This window comes from Eurytemora carolleeae, unplaced genomic scaffold, assembly GCF_000591075.1.
Source record: "Eurytemora carolleeae unplaced genomic scaffold, Eaff_2.0 scaffold9, whole genome shotgun sequence".
In the NCBI taxonomy this organism is placed as follows: domain Eukaryota; kingdom Metazoa; phylum Arthropoda; class Copepoda; order Calanoida; family Temoridae; genus Eurytemora; species Eurytemora carolleeae.
In genome coordinates, this window is record NW_019396095.1 from 191,950 (window position 1) to 212,026 (window position 20,077).

General features: G+C 30.6%; 1 protein-coding gene across 1 annotated transcript; it reads right to left on the reverse strand.

Annotated features, from left to right (window-relative positions):
• Positions 1-152: 152 nt before the first annotated feature.
• LOC111694751 (calbindin-32) lies at positions 153-16,803 on the reverse strand. The gene is made up of 13 exons (XM_023463755.1): positions 16,671-16,803; positions 15,547-15,665; positions 14,141-14,226; positions 13,928-14,014; positions 12,259-12,345; positions 11,550-11,606; positions 11,116-11,199; positions 7,370-7,425; positions 4,130-4,175; positions 3,425-3,481; positions 1,394-1,465; positions 324-410; positions 153-267 (listed from the first exon to the last, which is right to left on the reverse strand). The coding sequence occupies exons 2-13, from the start codon at positions 15,662-15,664 to the stop codon at positions 229-231; spliced, it is 876 nt and encodes a 291-aa protein (XP_023319523.1). The 5' UTR covers position 15,665; positions 16,671-16,803; the 3' UTR covers positions 153-228.
• Between the last annotated feature and the right edge of the window lie 3,274 nt (positions 16,804-20,077).

Below are 20,077 nucleotides of genomic sequence, written 5' to 3' on the forward strand. Positions count from 1 at the left end.
TAATTATTGATATATATAAATAATACATATAGAAAAGAAGTATGTATAAAGATTGACAATACTAAAAAGTATTATTTAAATAAAGTTTCCAATGAATATTTAAAAAAAAGAAGAGAAAGCAGCAGGGAACAATCAGTGTTTAAAAAGTTTAAAACGTCTCATCCTTTGTGGTTAACCCTGTATTTTGAAGTTTAAGGAATATTTTAAAATAAATGTAAAAACATGAAATTAGATTTGAGAGATTGCAAGAAGAACCATCGTGAGCTCCTGAAAGTATTAAAATGTTTATTTTAAATTTAAATAAATGTTGTTTCGAATTTTACCTTTTTTGAAACTCTTCCATCCCTGTTAGTGTCACATCCTTTCATTATAGTGTCGTAGAAATCACTTATATCAGTGCAATCATAATCCTACAATACATAATCCTACAATATATAATCCTTCAATATATAATTCTACAACATATAAATCCTGCAATATATAATCCTTCAATATGTAATCCTACAATATTTAATCCTACAATATATAATCCTACAATATACATAGTCCTACAATATATAATCCTACAATATATAATCATACAATATATAATCCTACAATGTATAAGCCTACAATATATATAATCCTATAATTCATAACCTACAATATATAAACCTGCAATATAGAATCCTACATTATATAATCATACAATATATAATCCTACAATATATAATCCTACAATATATAATCCTACATTATATAATCATACAATATATAATCATACAATATATAATCCTACATTATATAATCCTGCAATATAGAATCCTACATTATATAATCCTAAAAAATATAATCCTACAATATATAATCCTACAATATATAATTCTACAAAATATAATCCTAAAATATATAATTCACACAATATATAATCCATACAATCCACATATCAGCCTACAATATATTTATTTCAATTTAAAGGAGATCAATTACCCCCAACATTTAAAAAAGATTTTAAATTATCAAAAAATATCAGACACGCAAATGTTAGAAACAGAAATGATTTTTATATTCCTAGAATAAAATCTATTAAAATTGGACTGCTCCCCTCTCACAAGTTCCCTAAAATATGGTATGAAAATAAACGACACTTTTCTAAACTTTCAAATATCAATCTTATTTCGAATTTTTAAACAGAATTCAATGGAAGATTTTATCTTTTAAAAAGATGCTTAAAAATGCTCGTTTTCCATAGAACCTCTCTTTCACATTCCATAAAACTTTTCTTGCTTCTTTTTCAACATTACAAATAAATCTATAATTTTTATTCCTGAAGTTGTTAGTTGATTGTAGAAAACTACTAATACATAATTCTACAATAATAAAATAGAAAATAAAAGATAAAAATTAAGGAAACCTTTTTTATAAGTTCCAGCATATCCTTTAGAAATCCTGTCAGCTCGTCATTCTCTATATACCCGTTACAATCCTAGGAACATCCATAGATTATATATATATTTTTTGTCTAATTCATGCATCTAACAAACATCAAAATTGGCAGTTTTGGTCTACACCAACTCTTGTTTCAGTTCTCTTTCATCGATCCGTCCTACTCCATAGCCAATTCAAGTTTCATACAGTTTTAAGATGGGTTTGAACTAGTGGTATTGAAATAGTATTTAGTTAAATTTTATAATTTACAAGAGCAAAGAGAGTTAGATACTCAAAGATTTTCAATTTGTTAGAATAATTTGTAGATATTGTTTATGCAAACGATGCAATAACAGTCTAATTCTAACAGATAAATATCCTAATTCATTCAAGATTTCTAATATTAAAGAGGAAAAAAACTGAAAAAGTTTTTCATTTGTTTTCTTGTCAACTCTGTTTTATATACTTCTATACTAATATTGGATGGTAGAGCAATAAGATGAGTTTTTGATTTTTATTTCTTTGGTTTATTCAACAGTTAATAAAACTAAGAGCTTAATCTATATTTCAGGATCTAGCTAGTACTTTTAGTATTTTTAGTAAGTGGTATATTATGTTACTTATGTATGTTATGAGAATAATATAAAAATCCAGTTAAAATAAAAAGGAATTTAGAAAAGAAATAAATTCGTGGTTTTTATGATGCACATTTTCGTAATTTATTCAATAAAGATAAAAAGATTTCAAAGAATTAACATTTTTTATTGGATTTTTTACAATTTACAAAAATAATTCTTGGCTGGGTTTCTTCTGCAGAACTTTTGTGTTTGATATTCATAATCCCGATCGCTTGATCTCGATATCCACTGTGGGGACTTTTAATTTAAGGATCTATAAAAACTTTTTTTTCTTTCCATATCTTTATTTCAGTTATTCCTCTCCTGATCAAAGCTCCCTTCAACCCCTGACTGGGTAGGATTACCATGTAAGTTATCGACTAAAGATTAAATTAATCTGCAGATTAACAAATATTCACAATACAAAAGTTCCCAGCTCTGAATAATATTTTCACAATGAAAAAGTTTTACTTTACGGGATTTATTGTTTAAATATAAAAAGTCAGATCCCACAGAAAATTTGTCCTGAGCTAAAACTCTTGTATTATGGATATCTAAATCAATGATGGATGTCCTCTTTTTGTCAATCTGCAGATTAATTTAATCTTTCTTTTTGATATCCAAGAGAGTGTGTAAATTTCAACCATCAGAGTGTTGTTTGCAGAAACCGAGCAGCCAATCAGAAGCCAGGAAATTTTACGCGCAACCAATGAGAGAACAAGTTACTAACTTTTCTGCTCTCTGATTGGTCGGAACCCAGTAGGTATATCAAAAAAAGAGGTTTGAGCTAAAAAAATTAAAGTTTTAACAGTTAATATTAAGATTAAGAGATCGGTGGCCGAATTTAAAGAATTTGAGCGGCGGTTTAAATTTAAGCCGCGGTTTAAATATGGTTGGTTCCACTTAAAATTGTATCAAATGTTTAAAGATTTAAACCGCCGCTTAATTTAAACCGGTTTTTGGCGGATTTAAACCGCGGCATAAATTCTTTAAATTCCATCTCGGGATTCCCAGCTTTGATCAGTTGGAAACATTTTGATGTTTTTTTTTGTCTGAATAAACCAATAAACCCAAATAAAATATTGTATATAAATAGATATGTGTTTCTCCCCACTTCCATTTTCTCATGGATCATTATTCCGGGACTTATTGCAATTATTCCATCATTCTGGAAGATGGAATACAATACAATCCATTTATACTTTTTAGTCGCAATAATATAAAAGCAAATGAGGGAGAATGCAGAAGGGGGGGATTTAAAAACTAATTCTATTTAAAGGAAGATTTAAAGTGAATTAAAAAATTTATTTGTCTCAATTATATTTACGATCTAACTTGCTACAATTTGTTTAAATCATAATTAAAATTTAAATCAAATGCTAAAGAATAGTAATACTTACTCTATCATACAATGCGAATACATGTTCAATATCTTCTCTCGTAATTGTATTGGTTCCCTGAACAGTAAACTGTAATTGTATTGGCTCCCTGAGCAGTAAACTGTAATTGTATTGGTTCCCTGAACAGTAAACTGTAATTGTATTGGCTCCCTGAACAGTAAACTTTAATTGTATTGGTTCCCTTAACAGTAAACTGTAATTGTATTGGTTTCCTGAACAGTAAACTGTAATTGTATTGGTTCTCTGAACAGTAAACTGTAATTGTGTTGGTTCCCTGAAGAGTAAACTGTAATTGTATTGGTTTCCTTAACAGTAAACTGCAATTGTATTGGTTCCCTGAACAGTAAACTGTAATTGTATTGGTTCCCTGAACAGTAAACTGTACTTATATTGGTTCCCTAAACAGTAAACTGTAATTATATTGGTTCCCTAAACAGTAAACTCTAATTATATTGGTTCTCTGAACAGTGAAATGTAATTGTATTGGTCTCTGACGAGTAAACCGTAATTGTATTGGTTTTCTGAACAGTAAACTGTAATTGTAATGGTTCTCCGAACAGTAAACTGTAATTATATTGGTCTCTGAACAGTGAACTGTTTCAAATAATAAAATTAGTATTACAAGAATTTAAAGAAGGAGAATTTTTGCTTTAAAAAATTAAATATTTCAACTGTTAATGTATAATGTAATTAACTGAAAAATACCGTAAACATTTGACGAGTTAGAAAATTCTCTTTCACAGGCAGCAATCTTAAAAACATAGATATTAAGTCCAACTATAGTGTCTTTAGGTGTATATATTAAGTCCAACTATAGAGACTCTAGGTGTATATATTAAGTCCAACTATAGAGACTCTAGGTGTATATATTAAGTCCAGCTATAGAGACTCTAGGTGTATATATTAAGTCCAGCTATAGAGACTCTAGGTGTATATATTAAGTCCAACTATAGAGACTCTAGGTGTAGATATTAAGTCCAACTATAGAGACTCTAGGTGTAGATATTAAGTCCAACTATAGAGACTCTAGGTGTAGATATTAAGTCAGTTTCTCCACCAACTAGAAACTCTAGGTGTAGATATTAAGTCAGCAACCAACTATAGAGACTCTAGGTGTAGATATTAAGTCAGTTTCTCCACCAACTAAAGAGACTCTAGGTGTAGATATTAAGTCAGCTTCCCCACCAACTATAGAGACTCTAGGTGTAGATATTAAGTCAGTTTCTCCACCAACTAAAGAGACTCTAGGTGTAGATATTAAGTCAGCTTCCCCACCAACTATAGAGACTCTAGGTGTAGATATTAAGTCAGTTTCTCAACTATAGAGACTCTAGGTGTAGATATTAAGTCAGTTTCCCCACCAACTAAAGAGACTCTAGGTGTAGATATTAAGTCAGTTACCAACTATAGAAACTCTAGGTGTAGATATTAAGTCAGTTTCTCCACCAACTATAGAGACTCTAGGTGTACATTTAGGTGACTCTCCATTTGTAGAGTGGTGTATCCGATTTACAACAGTACCCTAGAATCGTTTAATTTATCAAGGATGACGGACTTGTTCTTATTTCTCTATCAAAACGCTTGTAATTCTTGAACACTTTGTTTGTGAGCTTTATAATATTTAAGAAATATCAATATTTACTTTTTAGAAGTCGCAGAAGAAAAATATTTTTAATTATTCTTTTAAAACTGCTCTGGACTTGAAAATATTTAGGATTTTAGAGGAGTACATGTAACGTCAGCTGTGTTGTGTTCACCTTTACATTGTTCACACTGTTCACAATCATAAACTCCAGTTTTCCGGCAATTTAAACACCATTTTAGAGATGACACACAGAGTTCTCTGCCATCGATGATCAGTCAAAGTGGGAAAATGGAAATTTTGTAAATCGGATAGTTCCTTCTATTTACAGTCCCTTTAAAATAAATCAAAATGTTTGTTTTCTTATTCTTATTTTTCTATTATATGTATAATAATGGCAAAGTTTATCTCGCATAAAATGCAGAATTAAATTTCTTATTTTTATATTTTTTTATTTCAGTATTAAAAACTAGTTTAACGTTTGCAAACAACACAACCAGTGAAGTTTTTACTCTTCTTAATCTTATTTTCTTAATTTTTACGCATTTCTTGCTTCACAAACAATGGAGAAAGGATCAGAATTAAATACTTTTTAAGCCCAAAAAACGACGGTACATTCCACATTATTGATTAAATTAAGGAGTATGAAAATTTAAACAGTTGCAACGTAGGAAATTCACATTTTTGAAAAAAGATATATCAACCCTTGTATGCTTGCATTTTTTTCTTTCTTCAGGACAAAATATTATTTATTGTCTCTTTACCCATTTTTCCATTTAAATATTCTTTGTTACGTTTTCTTGAACAGTCTCTTTAAATTCATTTGTTTACTTCTGATTTTCTCTCTCCCCTTTATTTATTAATGTGTAATGGTAAACTGATCTATAAACAGAAACTAAACTTCTCTTATTTCCAGCAGTTATTATTACATTATTACATTATGTTTTGGCAAATGATGCCAGCGTGGGGATTTTAAATGTCTGATACATTTAAAAATCTAAATCCTTGTACTCTTATACAGGGACTGTAGGCGTAATTAATCCTACATTTACACAGGGCAAGTCATATTCACGACAATACCTTTTCAGCCCTTTTTCTGATTATCGAGGACGGAACTAACCGTGTGTTTATCTCTAAAGTGATGTTCAAATTGCCAGACAAGGTGAACTAAACTGAGCTGATTTAAATATTCTTCGAAAAGCCTGAAAATTATTATTTTCTTCTACTTCTGTGAAGTAAATGTTGATATATTTCTTAAATTAAAAAAAAAAAATTTGAATCGGACACGCCTCTTCACAAAAGTAAAGTCACTTGAATTTACGCCAACAGTCTTTTTAGAAAAAGATACTGCATGCACAGACCCCTGTAAAGTGAACATTAAACAATTGTTTTGGCAAAAATAGTTTATATTCCAATTCCATAGAAGACAAGTAGTTTTAAGGTGATATTTGAAAAGTTAGAGTCGTGGAGCTAAAAATGTATTTTTTAAGGGTTAAGGAATAGATCAAGCTCTGGGATAAGACTGTAGAAGGTGAATTCTGATCAAAAACCAATGAATTTAAGAATAATTTCAAATATTTATTCTGGTTCTCCGATTGTAGCACAGTTATTGGCTTCAAAGAGCAATTCCTTGTAAGTAATGGGTTAAGAAGAGGAATTGAAGAAACGGTTCGAATGGTAATAATGGAACTCTAGAGAATATTAAAGATTTATATCTGTAATATATATTTCAAATTCTTTTTCTTTATCAGATCTTCATTTTTAATATGCTTTGTTTACTTGTATATTCTAACTGAAGTGCCCGGCGTTGCCCAGGGAATATTAAAACACTTTAAAAAAGTGTTTTTTTTTAAATTCCTTGGGCAACGCCGGGTAATTCAGCTAATTATATAGGCATTTTCCTTTGTACTTTACAACGTGAACAAAATTAAATTTTAAAGATTTTATCTCTAGGAATTTTTAGAATGAATGGAAATATGACATTGATTTTTAAACCAACGTTTTTTTCAGTGTTTAGAGGATTTTGTAATCCTATAAAGTTTAAATTAATCTCTATATTTACAAAGAACGAAAGAATAACGATTTAGTTCATTGTTTATTGATTTATAAATGCATATATCTCTGCAACCCGATGCCGTATAGACCTTTGGTAATTCAAACTATGAAATCTTAATATCAAATATAAGTCTAAGTTTAAATTATCTAAGGCTTACACCATCAGGTGGCAAAGATATATGGATTCTTAAATTTGAGTTTGAGAACTTTATACCTTTAAAACAATTTAAAAATATTTCTTTTTTTCAAATTATTCTTTCCCTATTTGACATTTTGTAAAATATAAAAACTGATAATCTTGCACTTACTGGGACATTTCAGACAGTTGGAGCTTTCCATCCTTGTTAGAGTCAAACATCTGCAGCTGTAATAAATCAAAATATATAAAAATAGATAAAATATAGTTTAGTTACCGTTTACTTATTTAGAAATATACGCCATACCCTAATATTACGTATAAGATTATTCTGAATTTAACGTTTTTTTTCTATACTTAATTTGAGTATTAGACAACAGACCAAAAGATGGATTTAATCGTTTTAAGCTTTGAGTTTTTAGCTTTTATTTGCAAGTATATATATTAGCCAAAAACGGACAGTTTCTATCGTTATCGGTCTCTGAAATATCTAGGAGCATAGAAGATAGGCTTTGATTAAAATAAAAATTCATAAATGTAATGATAAAATATTTTCAACAGAGTACAGCGCGCCCTATAAAATAAAAAAATTGCTACAAAAGACCGAAAACTAATCTATATATATCTACATTGCTTGTCTTTCTTGTCTGTTTGTTTGTATTCATCAAACGTCAAAACGCCCAAACCGATTAGGCCCACATTTTGTGTGGTACCTCGCTTGACCCCAAGGGAAGGTTTATGGATGATCAAAATTTCAAAAATTATCCTCCAATAAAATTCGATTTTCATTAAATTTTGAAAATCCTCGAACTTTTTCTTATAAAATCCGCTAAGTTTTTTTGTTTTTGTTTTACAATGTACACAGAGAGAAAATGTTGAATTAATTAATTAGTTCTCTAAAAATCAAAAGGCCGGGGGTTTTCTCATAAGATTTAATCAAAATCAATCAAAAATGATTTTATATAGTATCCATGTACAGACAACTTGTATATTAATAAAAAGAAAGAATATAGAATGATATAGATTATATCGTTAGAATTAATTGTAAATATCATATTTATTGCATTAATTATATGAACTTAATTGGGCATATTTTTGACAACAATCGTTATGTCATCTTGATATGTTTTTATTTTTATGTTCTTTCATTGTCATTATTGTGATAAGTAAATTAAAGGGACTGTAGAGGGAAAACGTAATCCGAAGTGACCCTCCATTTAAAGTGCTGCATGTCCAATTCACAGTCCTTTAAACCTATGTCCGGGTAAAAATGAGAAAAATTTAAACATAGAAAAATTCTAATTATGGTTTCTCTGTAGAAGTGACTGAGAGGATTATAAGGTGGTCCGTTGTGTACATCTGAGAGGATTATAAGGTAGTCCGTTGTGTACAACTGAGAGGATTATAAGGTGGTCCGTTATGTACAACTGAGAGGATTATAAGATGGTCATTTTGTGTACAACTGAGAGGATTATAAAGTGGTCCGTTGTGTACAACTGAGAGGATTATAAGGTGGTCCATTGTGTACAACTGAGAATGACCTTATACATTGGGCAGTTCAAATACAGTGCGTAATTCATTTAAAATTAAAATTCTTTTTTCGAGTTTTAAAAATTTCAGAATTTACTAATATAGAGGTTGGTAAAGGAAACGTTTACAGTAACTTGATAGTAATTTACAAACCAAAACCAAACGTTTTTTTTGTGTTTGTTAGATTAACTTTTATGAACCATGCTTTTTTTATTTATCCTTAAATTATTTTAAATATACCACATAGATTCAGCCTGCTTATAAAAAGACTCAGCAATTTTTAAGACAAGGTCGAATTTTAATTCTGGCAACGCCCTGGGCTTTGATTTTACCGCTCTAACTGTAGCCTTTTACATTTTAGAACTAAAGTAAGTTTAGCAATAGTTTTTAGCTAGAGAGCTTGAGAGCTTTAAATCACAGTGATACAAAGGATGAGACTAAAGAACCGACTTTACAGATTCAACACTGTTTATGTTTATGTTCATAATTCCCTCAAACTGTAAATATGTTTCTTTCTTTTCAAAATCATTAAATATAACCCGCCGAAAGACTTAATTCTGTTCAGAGCACTATATTTTCAGTAGAAGTAAATATATCCATTTACTGATATAGCGCCAATATAAGGATTTATCTCTAATTGGATAATGAGATAGATACAGTAAAACCCTTAATTACGAATACATCGAAAGAATTCATCAAATGTCGTATTCTTCACTTTCTGATAATGGAATGTTGCAGATATTTAGTTTTTTAATTAAATGATTATATGGAACTCTTTTTAATTGTTCCCGCAAATTCATAGCTATTTATTTAATTTCGCAAATACTGAAATTTACGTAATATAGTATAAAACTCATTGAAAAATTGTCAAGACGACATTTGATAAATTCTGTATTCGTTATTAAGGGTTTCACTGTAGAAGGATAGATGTTACCGCCATGCAATTTCTATTGGTTTAGAATAGACACCAAACACATGACTGAACCATGATTGGATCAGGCGCTAATGGAATCGGCAAACAAGAGTGAGATTTTCCCGTCGTCTTCACAGTCTTATCCATTATGAATAACCTTGTATATTCTCTTGGAGCACATTATAACAGTTTCTACATCAAAGCAGTTTCTACTATAGTTACAGTCAAATATACTTCTTAATGAGAATTGTTGGCAAGTGAAAAGTATTGTTGTGAGAACGTATATAGGTGCAAGCAACTAGGATTTTTAGCAAGGGGGGGTTTGAATTGTTTGACATTTTAAAAACTAGGCTTCCAAAGTACCTCGCGTACCTTTCTATAAACAATTTTAGCTGTTAACCGTTGCTCTTCAAACAGCCATTTTTTTCTGTGTAAAGCGTTTCGCGAATTACTCAGTTAAAAGTTTCGGATTTTCAAAAATAATAAATGTTATTTTATATTTAATACCGGGAAAATTTTTTTCTCTTTAACCTTTTACCCGGGGTTAAAGCCGAACTTTTAGCCTAAAGTGAGATGCTCAGTAGCAATAGGTGTTTGTACGGAGCATTAAAAAAAATTCCGTGGCATGCAAAAATACAGAGAAAATGCAAACTCTAATATTATGGTTTATTTATGTATACAAAATTAAACAAATTTGTGAACATACCGAGAGATTCTTTTAATTCCTCTCTATATATTCTATTCTCTATGATTATATATAATTATGAGACGGGATTTGAATTAATATTAAGGACCGGGCGATTATTTTAAGCTCTCGCTCCTTGTTCGTGAAAGTATGGTTCATTACTTCTTTAAACTATAAGACTAAACTTTTTTTGGGCTTTAACCATTTTTAGACATGATAACATTTTTAATCGTTTACAAATTACAATTGTTCATCGTGAATGATAACTATTTTTAACGATAATTAAATAAATATTTCGTCGTAAAAATTACTTTTAGAAACTTGCAATCGCTGGTTTTCCAAGTGATGTTATCGAATCGTTATGGAAAATCCCATTCGTTATCAGTGTATGTATGTAAGTAAAGGAAAGAACGGAATTTTTCCATGCTTATGCCACCCACTTTTCATCTATACACACCACTTGTTCATAAAACTAGGACAGTGAGACCCACAAAACATTAAAAAAGAAAGACAACATTTTTGGCAATCTTATCTGCACTACATAATAGATCTTGTTATTCAAGGGAATTACTTACCAGTATCTCGGAAATCGATTTATTGAGTAAAATCTATTTATTAAGTAAAATGGTTCTTTTATAACTGCAATTGAGTTTCATGTTCATTGGAATATTCAAGATCATAACTTTAGTCTTACAATCGTCTTCATATTCCACAGTTTAATAGGCCCCACTGTACACAAAACAAACAATTCTAGTTAGCAATTGGTTAAAATATTTTTGTGAAGACCTACCATTACGTCAGTGTACATTATAAGCTGATCCTCATGTACGCCTTGACCCCTGTGGGTAGTTCTCAGAAGATCTCGGAGAAAATTCTAGAAGAAAAATAGTAAATTTAAACTATAGCATACAGGAAAGGATATTTACTTAAAACAAGATGATAAATCTGATTTTCAAATCCCAATATTTTTGCTGTCCAATATTTCAAACCTTAGATATTTAAAACTATGAATTTTGTAAGAACCAATAATCTCAGTTTTAAATAGCAAAGCTAGGTGTTAACCAATAACCATCAGAATGCAAAGATTTTGCTGGATTAGAAAATTAAATTTTGTGGCAAAGACTTAATTTCATTATGCGTCTAATAAATACAATTTAGACAGTTCATCGATTATCAATTTGTCCCAGTAAAATATTCGAAAAGTTTACTTCCTCTGAATTTTACCTTCAATTCATTTGCTTCGAGAAATCCACTTCCATCAGAATCATATTCATTCCATATCTTTTATATTATATTAATAAATATACAATACCTATGATCAGTACAGCGGATTATCAGTACAGTATATACATTCATAAACTCTACACTACAGTACTGTGGATTATCTGTACAGTATGCAGTATACCTTCATAAACTCTACACTACAGTACAGTGGATTATCTGTACAGTATATAGTATATACCTTCATAAACTCTACACTAGAGTACAGCGGATTATCTGTACAGTATATACCTTCATAAACTCTACACTAGAGTCCAGCGGATTATCTGTACAGTATATACCTTCATAAAATCTACACTAGAGTACAGCGGATTATCCGTACAGTATATACCTTCATAAACTCTACACTAGAGTCCAGCGGATTATCTGTACAGTATATACCTTCATAAATTCTACAGTAGAGTACAGTGGATTATCTGTACAATATACAGTATATACCTTCATAAACTCTACACTAGAGTACAGCGGATTATCTGTACAGTATACAGTATATACCTTCATAAACTCTACACTACAGTACAGTGGATTATCTGTACAGTATATACCTTCATAAACTCTATACTAGAGTACAGCGGATTATCTGTACAGTATATACCTTCATAAACTCTACACTAGAGTCCAGCGGATTATCTGTACAGTATACAGTATATACCTTCATAAACTCTACACTAGAGTCCAGCGGATTATCGAATCTAAAGAGAAGAAGAAAGTTCTCTTCCATCGGTAGAAGTTGCGCCAACTAGAATATAAAAGTTTCAGAATTCTGAAATAATATTTAAATATTTCCAAACATGTTGTAAAAAATATTAAACTTTGAGGTTCTGAGAATGCATTTGGTTTTAAAGCTGAGTCATTTCATCTAGAACTCTAGGTTTAATAAATAAAACGTTTTAAATTGTTTTATTATTCAAGTATAAAAGAATAAATCTTTTAACACAAGACTCATCACATTTCCAAGATTTAAGCCTAAATCATTCTAATTTTTACAAATTTAATACTCATATTTTGAAACTAGGTCTAGATTTATTTTTGGCTTTCAAATCCCATAATTCATTTCTGTCTATTTGAAAATCCCCCTTTCTTAATACTTGAAAAATTTCTTTTATTACTCCTTTCTGGGACCGAATTAAAATAATTGGAGAGGTCGCTGAACTACCGATTCAAATCCTCACGAAACTTTAACTCTATTCGGTGATTGAGTATTTGAACCAGCAGTATAGGCAGTTCAGAAACCTCTCTCCAATTCATTACTTCGGTCCCTGGGATGTTTTTGAGTGTATTCCCATTCAAGATGCTTTCATAATTCAATCATTAATTCACGATCCCCTCTCAAGATCTCTGCTTACTGTGATCTACTATGATCTTTTCCTGATCCCTATTTTCTGAGGGTTGCTGATCCCTATATTTGTGTGTGTTTGTTGCCTACCCTATAAGATAGAGGATTGCTGAATAAACATAGTATTGATTACTATAATACTCATTTAGGGTTTGTTTATTTATCGTTTATTTATCATAAATTATAAAGATAAGGTTTTTAACCTCGAGACACCCTTTGGATATCTTCCACAACCTTTATATATCCTTCCATCCTCCAACCTTTATATATCTTCCATCCTCAAACCTTTACATNTAACTAGATACTAGATATCCATGTTTGTTATTATATTCAGGTAACTAGATACTAGATATCCATGTTTGTTATTATATTCAGGTAACTGGATACTAGATATCCATGGTTGTTATCATATTTAGGATTAGCTTGGGAACCCAACGTTGACCAGGTTAATCATAATTACTCCCGCCGTTTACCCGCACTTGATCGATTTTACCGGGAAACTAAAAGTTGACCCACTTAACTTAAAACCAAGCCAATAACATTCCTATGGCTCTCACGAGTTCCCCAATCAAAATTTTAGTCAAATCAGTCGAGGCGTTCCTGAGTTATGATCGGACAAAAAAACAGACAGACAAACAGAGATTACAACTTGTTGTATATAGATACTAGATACTAAATAAATATCCATGGTTGTAATCATAACTAGGATAATAGATACTCTTTATGCACTCAGGCATGGTAAGGTCGTCGTCGTATTTATCAATAAAATGAAGACGACTTTCTATTTTAATTTTGATTTCTACCAAGCTTTCAAACTACAGAAACAATTAAACATTTGAAACAGAGAGAATTTGCAAAATAAGAGCTTATCTTTGTTTGCTTTTAAACTTTTAATTTAAATAATGGTTGTTAAAGATAAAAATATTATTACTAAAAAGTCTTCATTGTATTGATATAATCGCCGACCACTGTTTGTTATCTTCACCTCTCTGATATCAATCCTTCCATCCTTGTTTGTATCATAAGTCTCCAGAAACATTTCTTTCAGGTTTTCTATTTCAGAGTCAGAAATCTAAAAATATTTTCTAATAAGAAAGATAATATATCGACTTAAAAATGTACAGCGATCAGTAAACGTATTTATCAGTGTACACCATGTACACTTATCAAGGAATTAAATAAGTTTTTGATATTAGACCTGCTGAAGTTCATCCTTTGAAGAGACAGAGTCAATGAACTCCCGGAGAAATTCGACCAATTCATTCTCTTCTATAAATCCATTCCCTGAACAATCAGACCACTTTATTCTATTCTTATGAACATTTATTTCGTTCTGATCCGTAAAACACAAATGTTCCAGGCTATCCTGTTCCAATCAGACCACTTCATTTGTTCCAAGGAACATCGATATTGAACTGATCCATAGAATACAACGTGACAACCTATCCTGTTCCATATGTTAGTTATACAAGAATATAAATGTTCTGCAATGCAAATCAAAGGACACCCATGTTCCATGTTGTTAACCTGTTCCATATTGATACAAGGATATAAATGTTCTGCAATGATAATCAAAGGATACATATGTTCCATATTATCCTGTTCCATATTTACACAAAGGACACACATGTTCCATGTTATCCTGTTTTATATTTATACAAAGAGCCTTGTTTCATTCTATCCTGTTACATACAAAAAAACATATGTTCCATTGTTATATAAAGAACCCATATGTTCCATGTTATCCTAGTAAAACTTACGCGAGACTATATATATATAATAAAGCTCATCCTGGTTCTAGTGGTTTTAATATCTCATTCAAACGGAATTAAGTGTTATGCCTCATACTCATTTCAAATACATGCAAATGATGATCTATTTGAATACATGTATCTTTGCAACCCACTTTCGTAGACCTTTGATATTTCAAATTTTAAATTCGGTTAGATAAAATAGCCCAATTTTGAAAAATCAAAGATGTACACCATCAGGTTACAAAGATATAGTAATTAAGGATTTAACTTTGTGGCCAAGACTAAATTCCTTAATAAGAAAACACATTAAAACCCTTGATATTCTTTTATTAAAAAAACGTTTGGTCATAAAATAGTTTAATAAAGTAATTACGAAAAACCTACATTAGCTGGGAACTAAAAACCTCACTGACCTTTGAAGCACATTTTTGAGAACTTGACCGAGGTGTTAATTTGTAAAAAATCGGGCATAGCTTTATTAGTTTGGTTACAGTACACTACACCAAATAGATTCTAGTACAATAGATGGCAACGTAGAATGTGTACACTCTTTGTACAGCTGTATTCTTACGTCATGAGTGTCAACTTAGTTTTTGAGCCCGACAAAATTAATAATAATAGGGATAATTTTGGGATAAAGTTCTTATATTACGGTAAAAGAAGTGAAATTTTGTGTTCTCTTTTGTCTGTTTTTACACTTTTTTATTTAATCTTGTAAAACATGTCAACTGATGTGAGAAAATTTCTTTTTCCTTGTTATATTTGACACTTGTGACGTTTCGTATAATTTGTCCATTTCTCTGTTGCCACCTATTATACTTGATAATCTATTTGCACAACACAAACTTACCGTCCGTGTCATAATGCTCCCAAATCCCAAAGAACTGGTTTGCAGTCAATGTTTGCAAATTTAGCGTGTCATCGCAAAATTTGTGCAGAAAATTCATCTCACCCTTCTGCTTCAACATTCTGAAAATATTTGGTTCATAAATGAAACTGAGATTTCTGAGACTTTTCTGGGTTGCGGAAAAGGAATTGAGTCTTTGCAACAAGCTATGATTTTTTAATTCCTTTATCTTTGCAACCCAGTGTCGTAGACCTTGGATATTTCAAAGTAAAGAATTCTGTCAGATCAAATAATCTAAGTTTGAAATATCAAGAGTTTACACCATAAGGTTGCACAGGTATAGGGATTATAAAATTTGAATTTGTGGCAAAGACTCAAAACTCTTTTACAGTCAGACCGAACAAATAACATTAAGATCAAGAAGACCTTTCTTGACTAAAAAAGGTAGGCACGAGATAAAAGTTTACTGATATGTAAATACTTTGTTTCTATTTTCTAAAACGCCGATATATCATTAGAATTGAGCATCTTACACAAGTTTTATATTTTTGCAGCTTAACACTAGTGGATCAATTTATTCATCCAGAAAACAAAAAAGCTAAAATTTGGAAACACTTCCCAATAAGATTAATAACATGTAAATTCAACTTATCCAGCACTATATATTCATTTAGACTTTTATCTCAAACCTGTGATTGGTGTAATTAGGATTGGTTGAATTAAGAGCCTCCAACAATCAACATAATGAACCCAAATATTTGAACAGTCCATTGTATGAAAATAAAACTGAATGGGCCCAAATCATTTGCGTTTAAATTTTTAATTTTTCTGTTCAATACCTCTTATCGGCTTGTCAGTCTGTCTGTTTGTATCCAAGAAACGTCAACATGGCCTAACCGATCGGGCCCCAATTGATTTTAGTGCCTTTCAAAATTTGCCTCACAAATATTTCGATTTTGCAAAGATATTGTATTGTATTCAGAGTACGCATAAAAATCTATTGATTCTTCAATGTATATTTATAATTTACAAGAAAATAAATTAACATTTGACAATTATTACAAAAAGGAGAGATGCGACGCGTCCCTGAATAAATTATCCATGTATGAATATTACAGAATGTTTACCTGGAAGAGGATGCTCGAGACTAGAGGTTGAGGACACCTGTATGTCGAGGTTAGACCAGGGTTAGATATATTGCATCCTCTTTCATCTTATACCAAACCATATGTTTAGAACCGGAGTCAGTTTAAATATATTGATCCTGATTCATTGCTTATACATCGCTTGCATTCTTCTCTTGGATTAGAATGCGTAGATCTACAAGAGAGATACAGAATACAGATGTGTGATTAGATAGATACAATGCTCTATTTTAAATTTTTTTTTAAAGTTCATAAATAATTGTAGAAAAGCAGGTGGATATGGAACGGAAGGAAAAGAAGGGAAGGAAAGAGAGGAAGGAAAAGAAGGGAAGGAAAGAGAGGAAGGAAAAAAAGTAGGTAACGAGAACGGGAGAAAAAGAAAGAAGGAAGAAAAGTAGGTAAAGAGAACGGGAGAAAAAAAAGAGAGAAGAAAAGTAGGTAAAGAGAACGGGAGAAAAAGAAAGAAGGAAGAAAAGTAGGTAAATGGAACTGAAGGAAAGAGGGAAAGGAAGAAAAGTACGTGAATGGAACGGAAGGAAGTAAAATGAAGGAGAGAACCAGAGGAGATAAGAAGAAAGAAGCAAAGTAGAAGAAGGGGTTATATGAAAAGGGTTGAAGAAGACTAAATAAGGAAAATAGGTGAAGAGAACAGAAGGAGAAGGACAGGAAAGGGGGATAAAACAAGGAAAAATAAAGAAGATTGTAAGGAAAGAAGGAGATGAGGGAAAGAAAGGAACAAAGAAGAAGAGAAGGTTATGACAGTGGGCCGAAGATAAATAGAAGAAAGGATGGTGGGTTGAATTGAGCAGGAGGAGAAAAGGGAAGAAAGAGAGTTAGGAGAAGAGAATGTAGGAGGAGATGAAAAAAAGAGAAAAGTAGAATAAAAATCAAGATGGAAAGAAGAAGAAGAAGAATTAAAAAGGGAAGAAAAGTAGGTAGAAAAGAGAGGTGTAGAAGATAAACAAATAGAAAAAGGATGACATTGTAAAAAGAAGAAAAGAAATGGGGAGAAGATGAAAGAGGAGAAGCAAGATGAAAAAGAAAAGTAGGAAAGTGGAATAGGATAAGGATGAAAAAGAAGAGGATTAATAAAATAAAAACTATATCTATCCCTAGCTCCTTCTCCCCTCCTCTCTTCTAAAAGTTAATATCTAATTAGGAACAGTGTAGGATATTTATTATAGAAACATATTTCTTGCATGTTAAATCTGATTAACAAATAAATAGGTTTGTTTATTTTGCAGTGAATAAATAAATATCTACTCTTGTTAATAAAAATACAAGTTAAGAAAAAATATTTATTCTTTACATGTCACAAAAATATGTTAACTTGTAAAAAAATTAAACAACAAATTATAATTAACATTTTCAAATGCCCATATTTTCTAATTTTTATAGGTTTTATCAACCAAATTTAAGAGAAATGTTTTTGAATTATAATCTAGAAATATAAGAATTTGTTTGATATTGTAAATAAAATCTGTAAAAATTAAGAATAAATAATGTTAAAGACTGATATTGATTTCGAAGTTTAGATACAAGTAAAAAAATTTCTATAAATTTTAAAAATATACATTTTTTAAAAATCCAATACTAAAGAATTGTCAGACTCATTTATCAATTAATCAATTTTATGCTTGTTACTGAACTATTAATTGACAAATAATGATAATAAGTGATTAAAAACGTAGCATTAATAATATTGAGGATTTAATAATGAACTTAGAACCTGACGAAAGATCTTTGAAATCAGCGATCTAGAGAAAATTGAATTTTTGCGACAAACTCTGATTTTCTGATTACATCATTTATAGGTTGCAAAGATATAGAAAAGATATAGATTAGAAAATTTGAGTTTGTAGCAAAGATCAATTCCTTTGTCATCAAAATAAGTCACTGCAATCCCTTTTAAGAATTTGTCATAAATACAAATACATAGATATATAAAAGGTGTTCAGGATTAGATATAAAAGGTGTTCAGGATTAGATATAAAAGGTGTTCAGGATTATATATAAAAGGTGTTTAGGATTAGATATAAAAGGTGTTCAGGATTAGATATAACAGGTATTCAGGATTAGATTTAAAAGGTGTTCAGGATTTAAAAAAAAAAAGCTTTAATATGACAAATATGATCATACTGTTTAAAGTAAAAAAATGTGTTAAAGTTATTTTTATTTAAAGAGGGCCATCCCCGATTCACTGCGGTACCCTTAAAACCTTAAAGGGACTGTAAAGGAAAAATGAAAGGGGGTATCTCATTGGTGGGAGTTCTGCTGCATATATATGAATTTTCGTATAAAGGATTTGAGTCTTTTCCACAAACTCTGATTCTCTAATCCCTATATCAAAAAGATACAATGTCATAGACCTTAGATATTTGACTAGACTATGAATTATGTTAAATCAAATAATAAAAATTTGAAATATCAAACCTTCCGGTCGCAGAGATAAAGGGATTAAAAAATTTGATTTTGTGGCAAAAACTCAGTTCCTTTGACACAGCTTTATATCAATTTCTCGAGACAGGAACATCAGATCTAACTTTCATGGGTCGCGGTCAAGAGCTGAAGTAAATAGCTTTCAGTCTATACCCCCTTTCATTTTTCTTTGACAGTCCCTTTAATCTGATCAATAGTATGGAAGTTAATTTTGATAATGTCTCCATTGCTTCTGTAACAAGAAATGCCCGAGTCACTTTTGCACAATAACCACATTGAAAATAATCATTTTTCAAAACAAAAACATGGATATTGGATTTATACTTGATCAGACAGAGCTTTTCAGGGAACCTTTGTGAATCTGATCGGACCACGCTATTGATAATTGAAATTACGATAACTTTGTTTTATTCAGAGCGTAAATCTATATATAAATTTGGCTTGTCTGTTTGTTTGTCTGTCTGTTTGTATCCAATAAACGTCAAAACGGCTGAACCGATCGGGCCCAAATTTTTTGTGGGACATCTAGGGACCCCAGGGAAGGTTTATGAATGATTGAAATTTTAAATACTTGTCTCCATCAAAATTCGATCTTCATTAGATTTTTGAAAATTTTGAAAATCAACGAAATTTTTTGTCAAATCCGCGAATTATTTTTGTTTTGTTTTACGATGTACACAAAGAGAACATGTTCACAATTAATTTAGAAGATGGGCGCGAAGCGCCTTCTAAGGCTAGTATATAATATTTTTGTATAAGTATGTATACAAACTAAGCATCCCAAAGTCTAGGATTTGTCAAAATCTAAAAAATGTTTAATTATGGTTATAAAGAGATTTTACTACAACGTAAACCGACAACTCCGACAACCTGTCTAAATAAATAAATGTAACTAGAAATAAAATCTTCCTTTGAAGTGAAATTAGAATATTTGCATAAACGTATAAAAA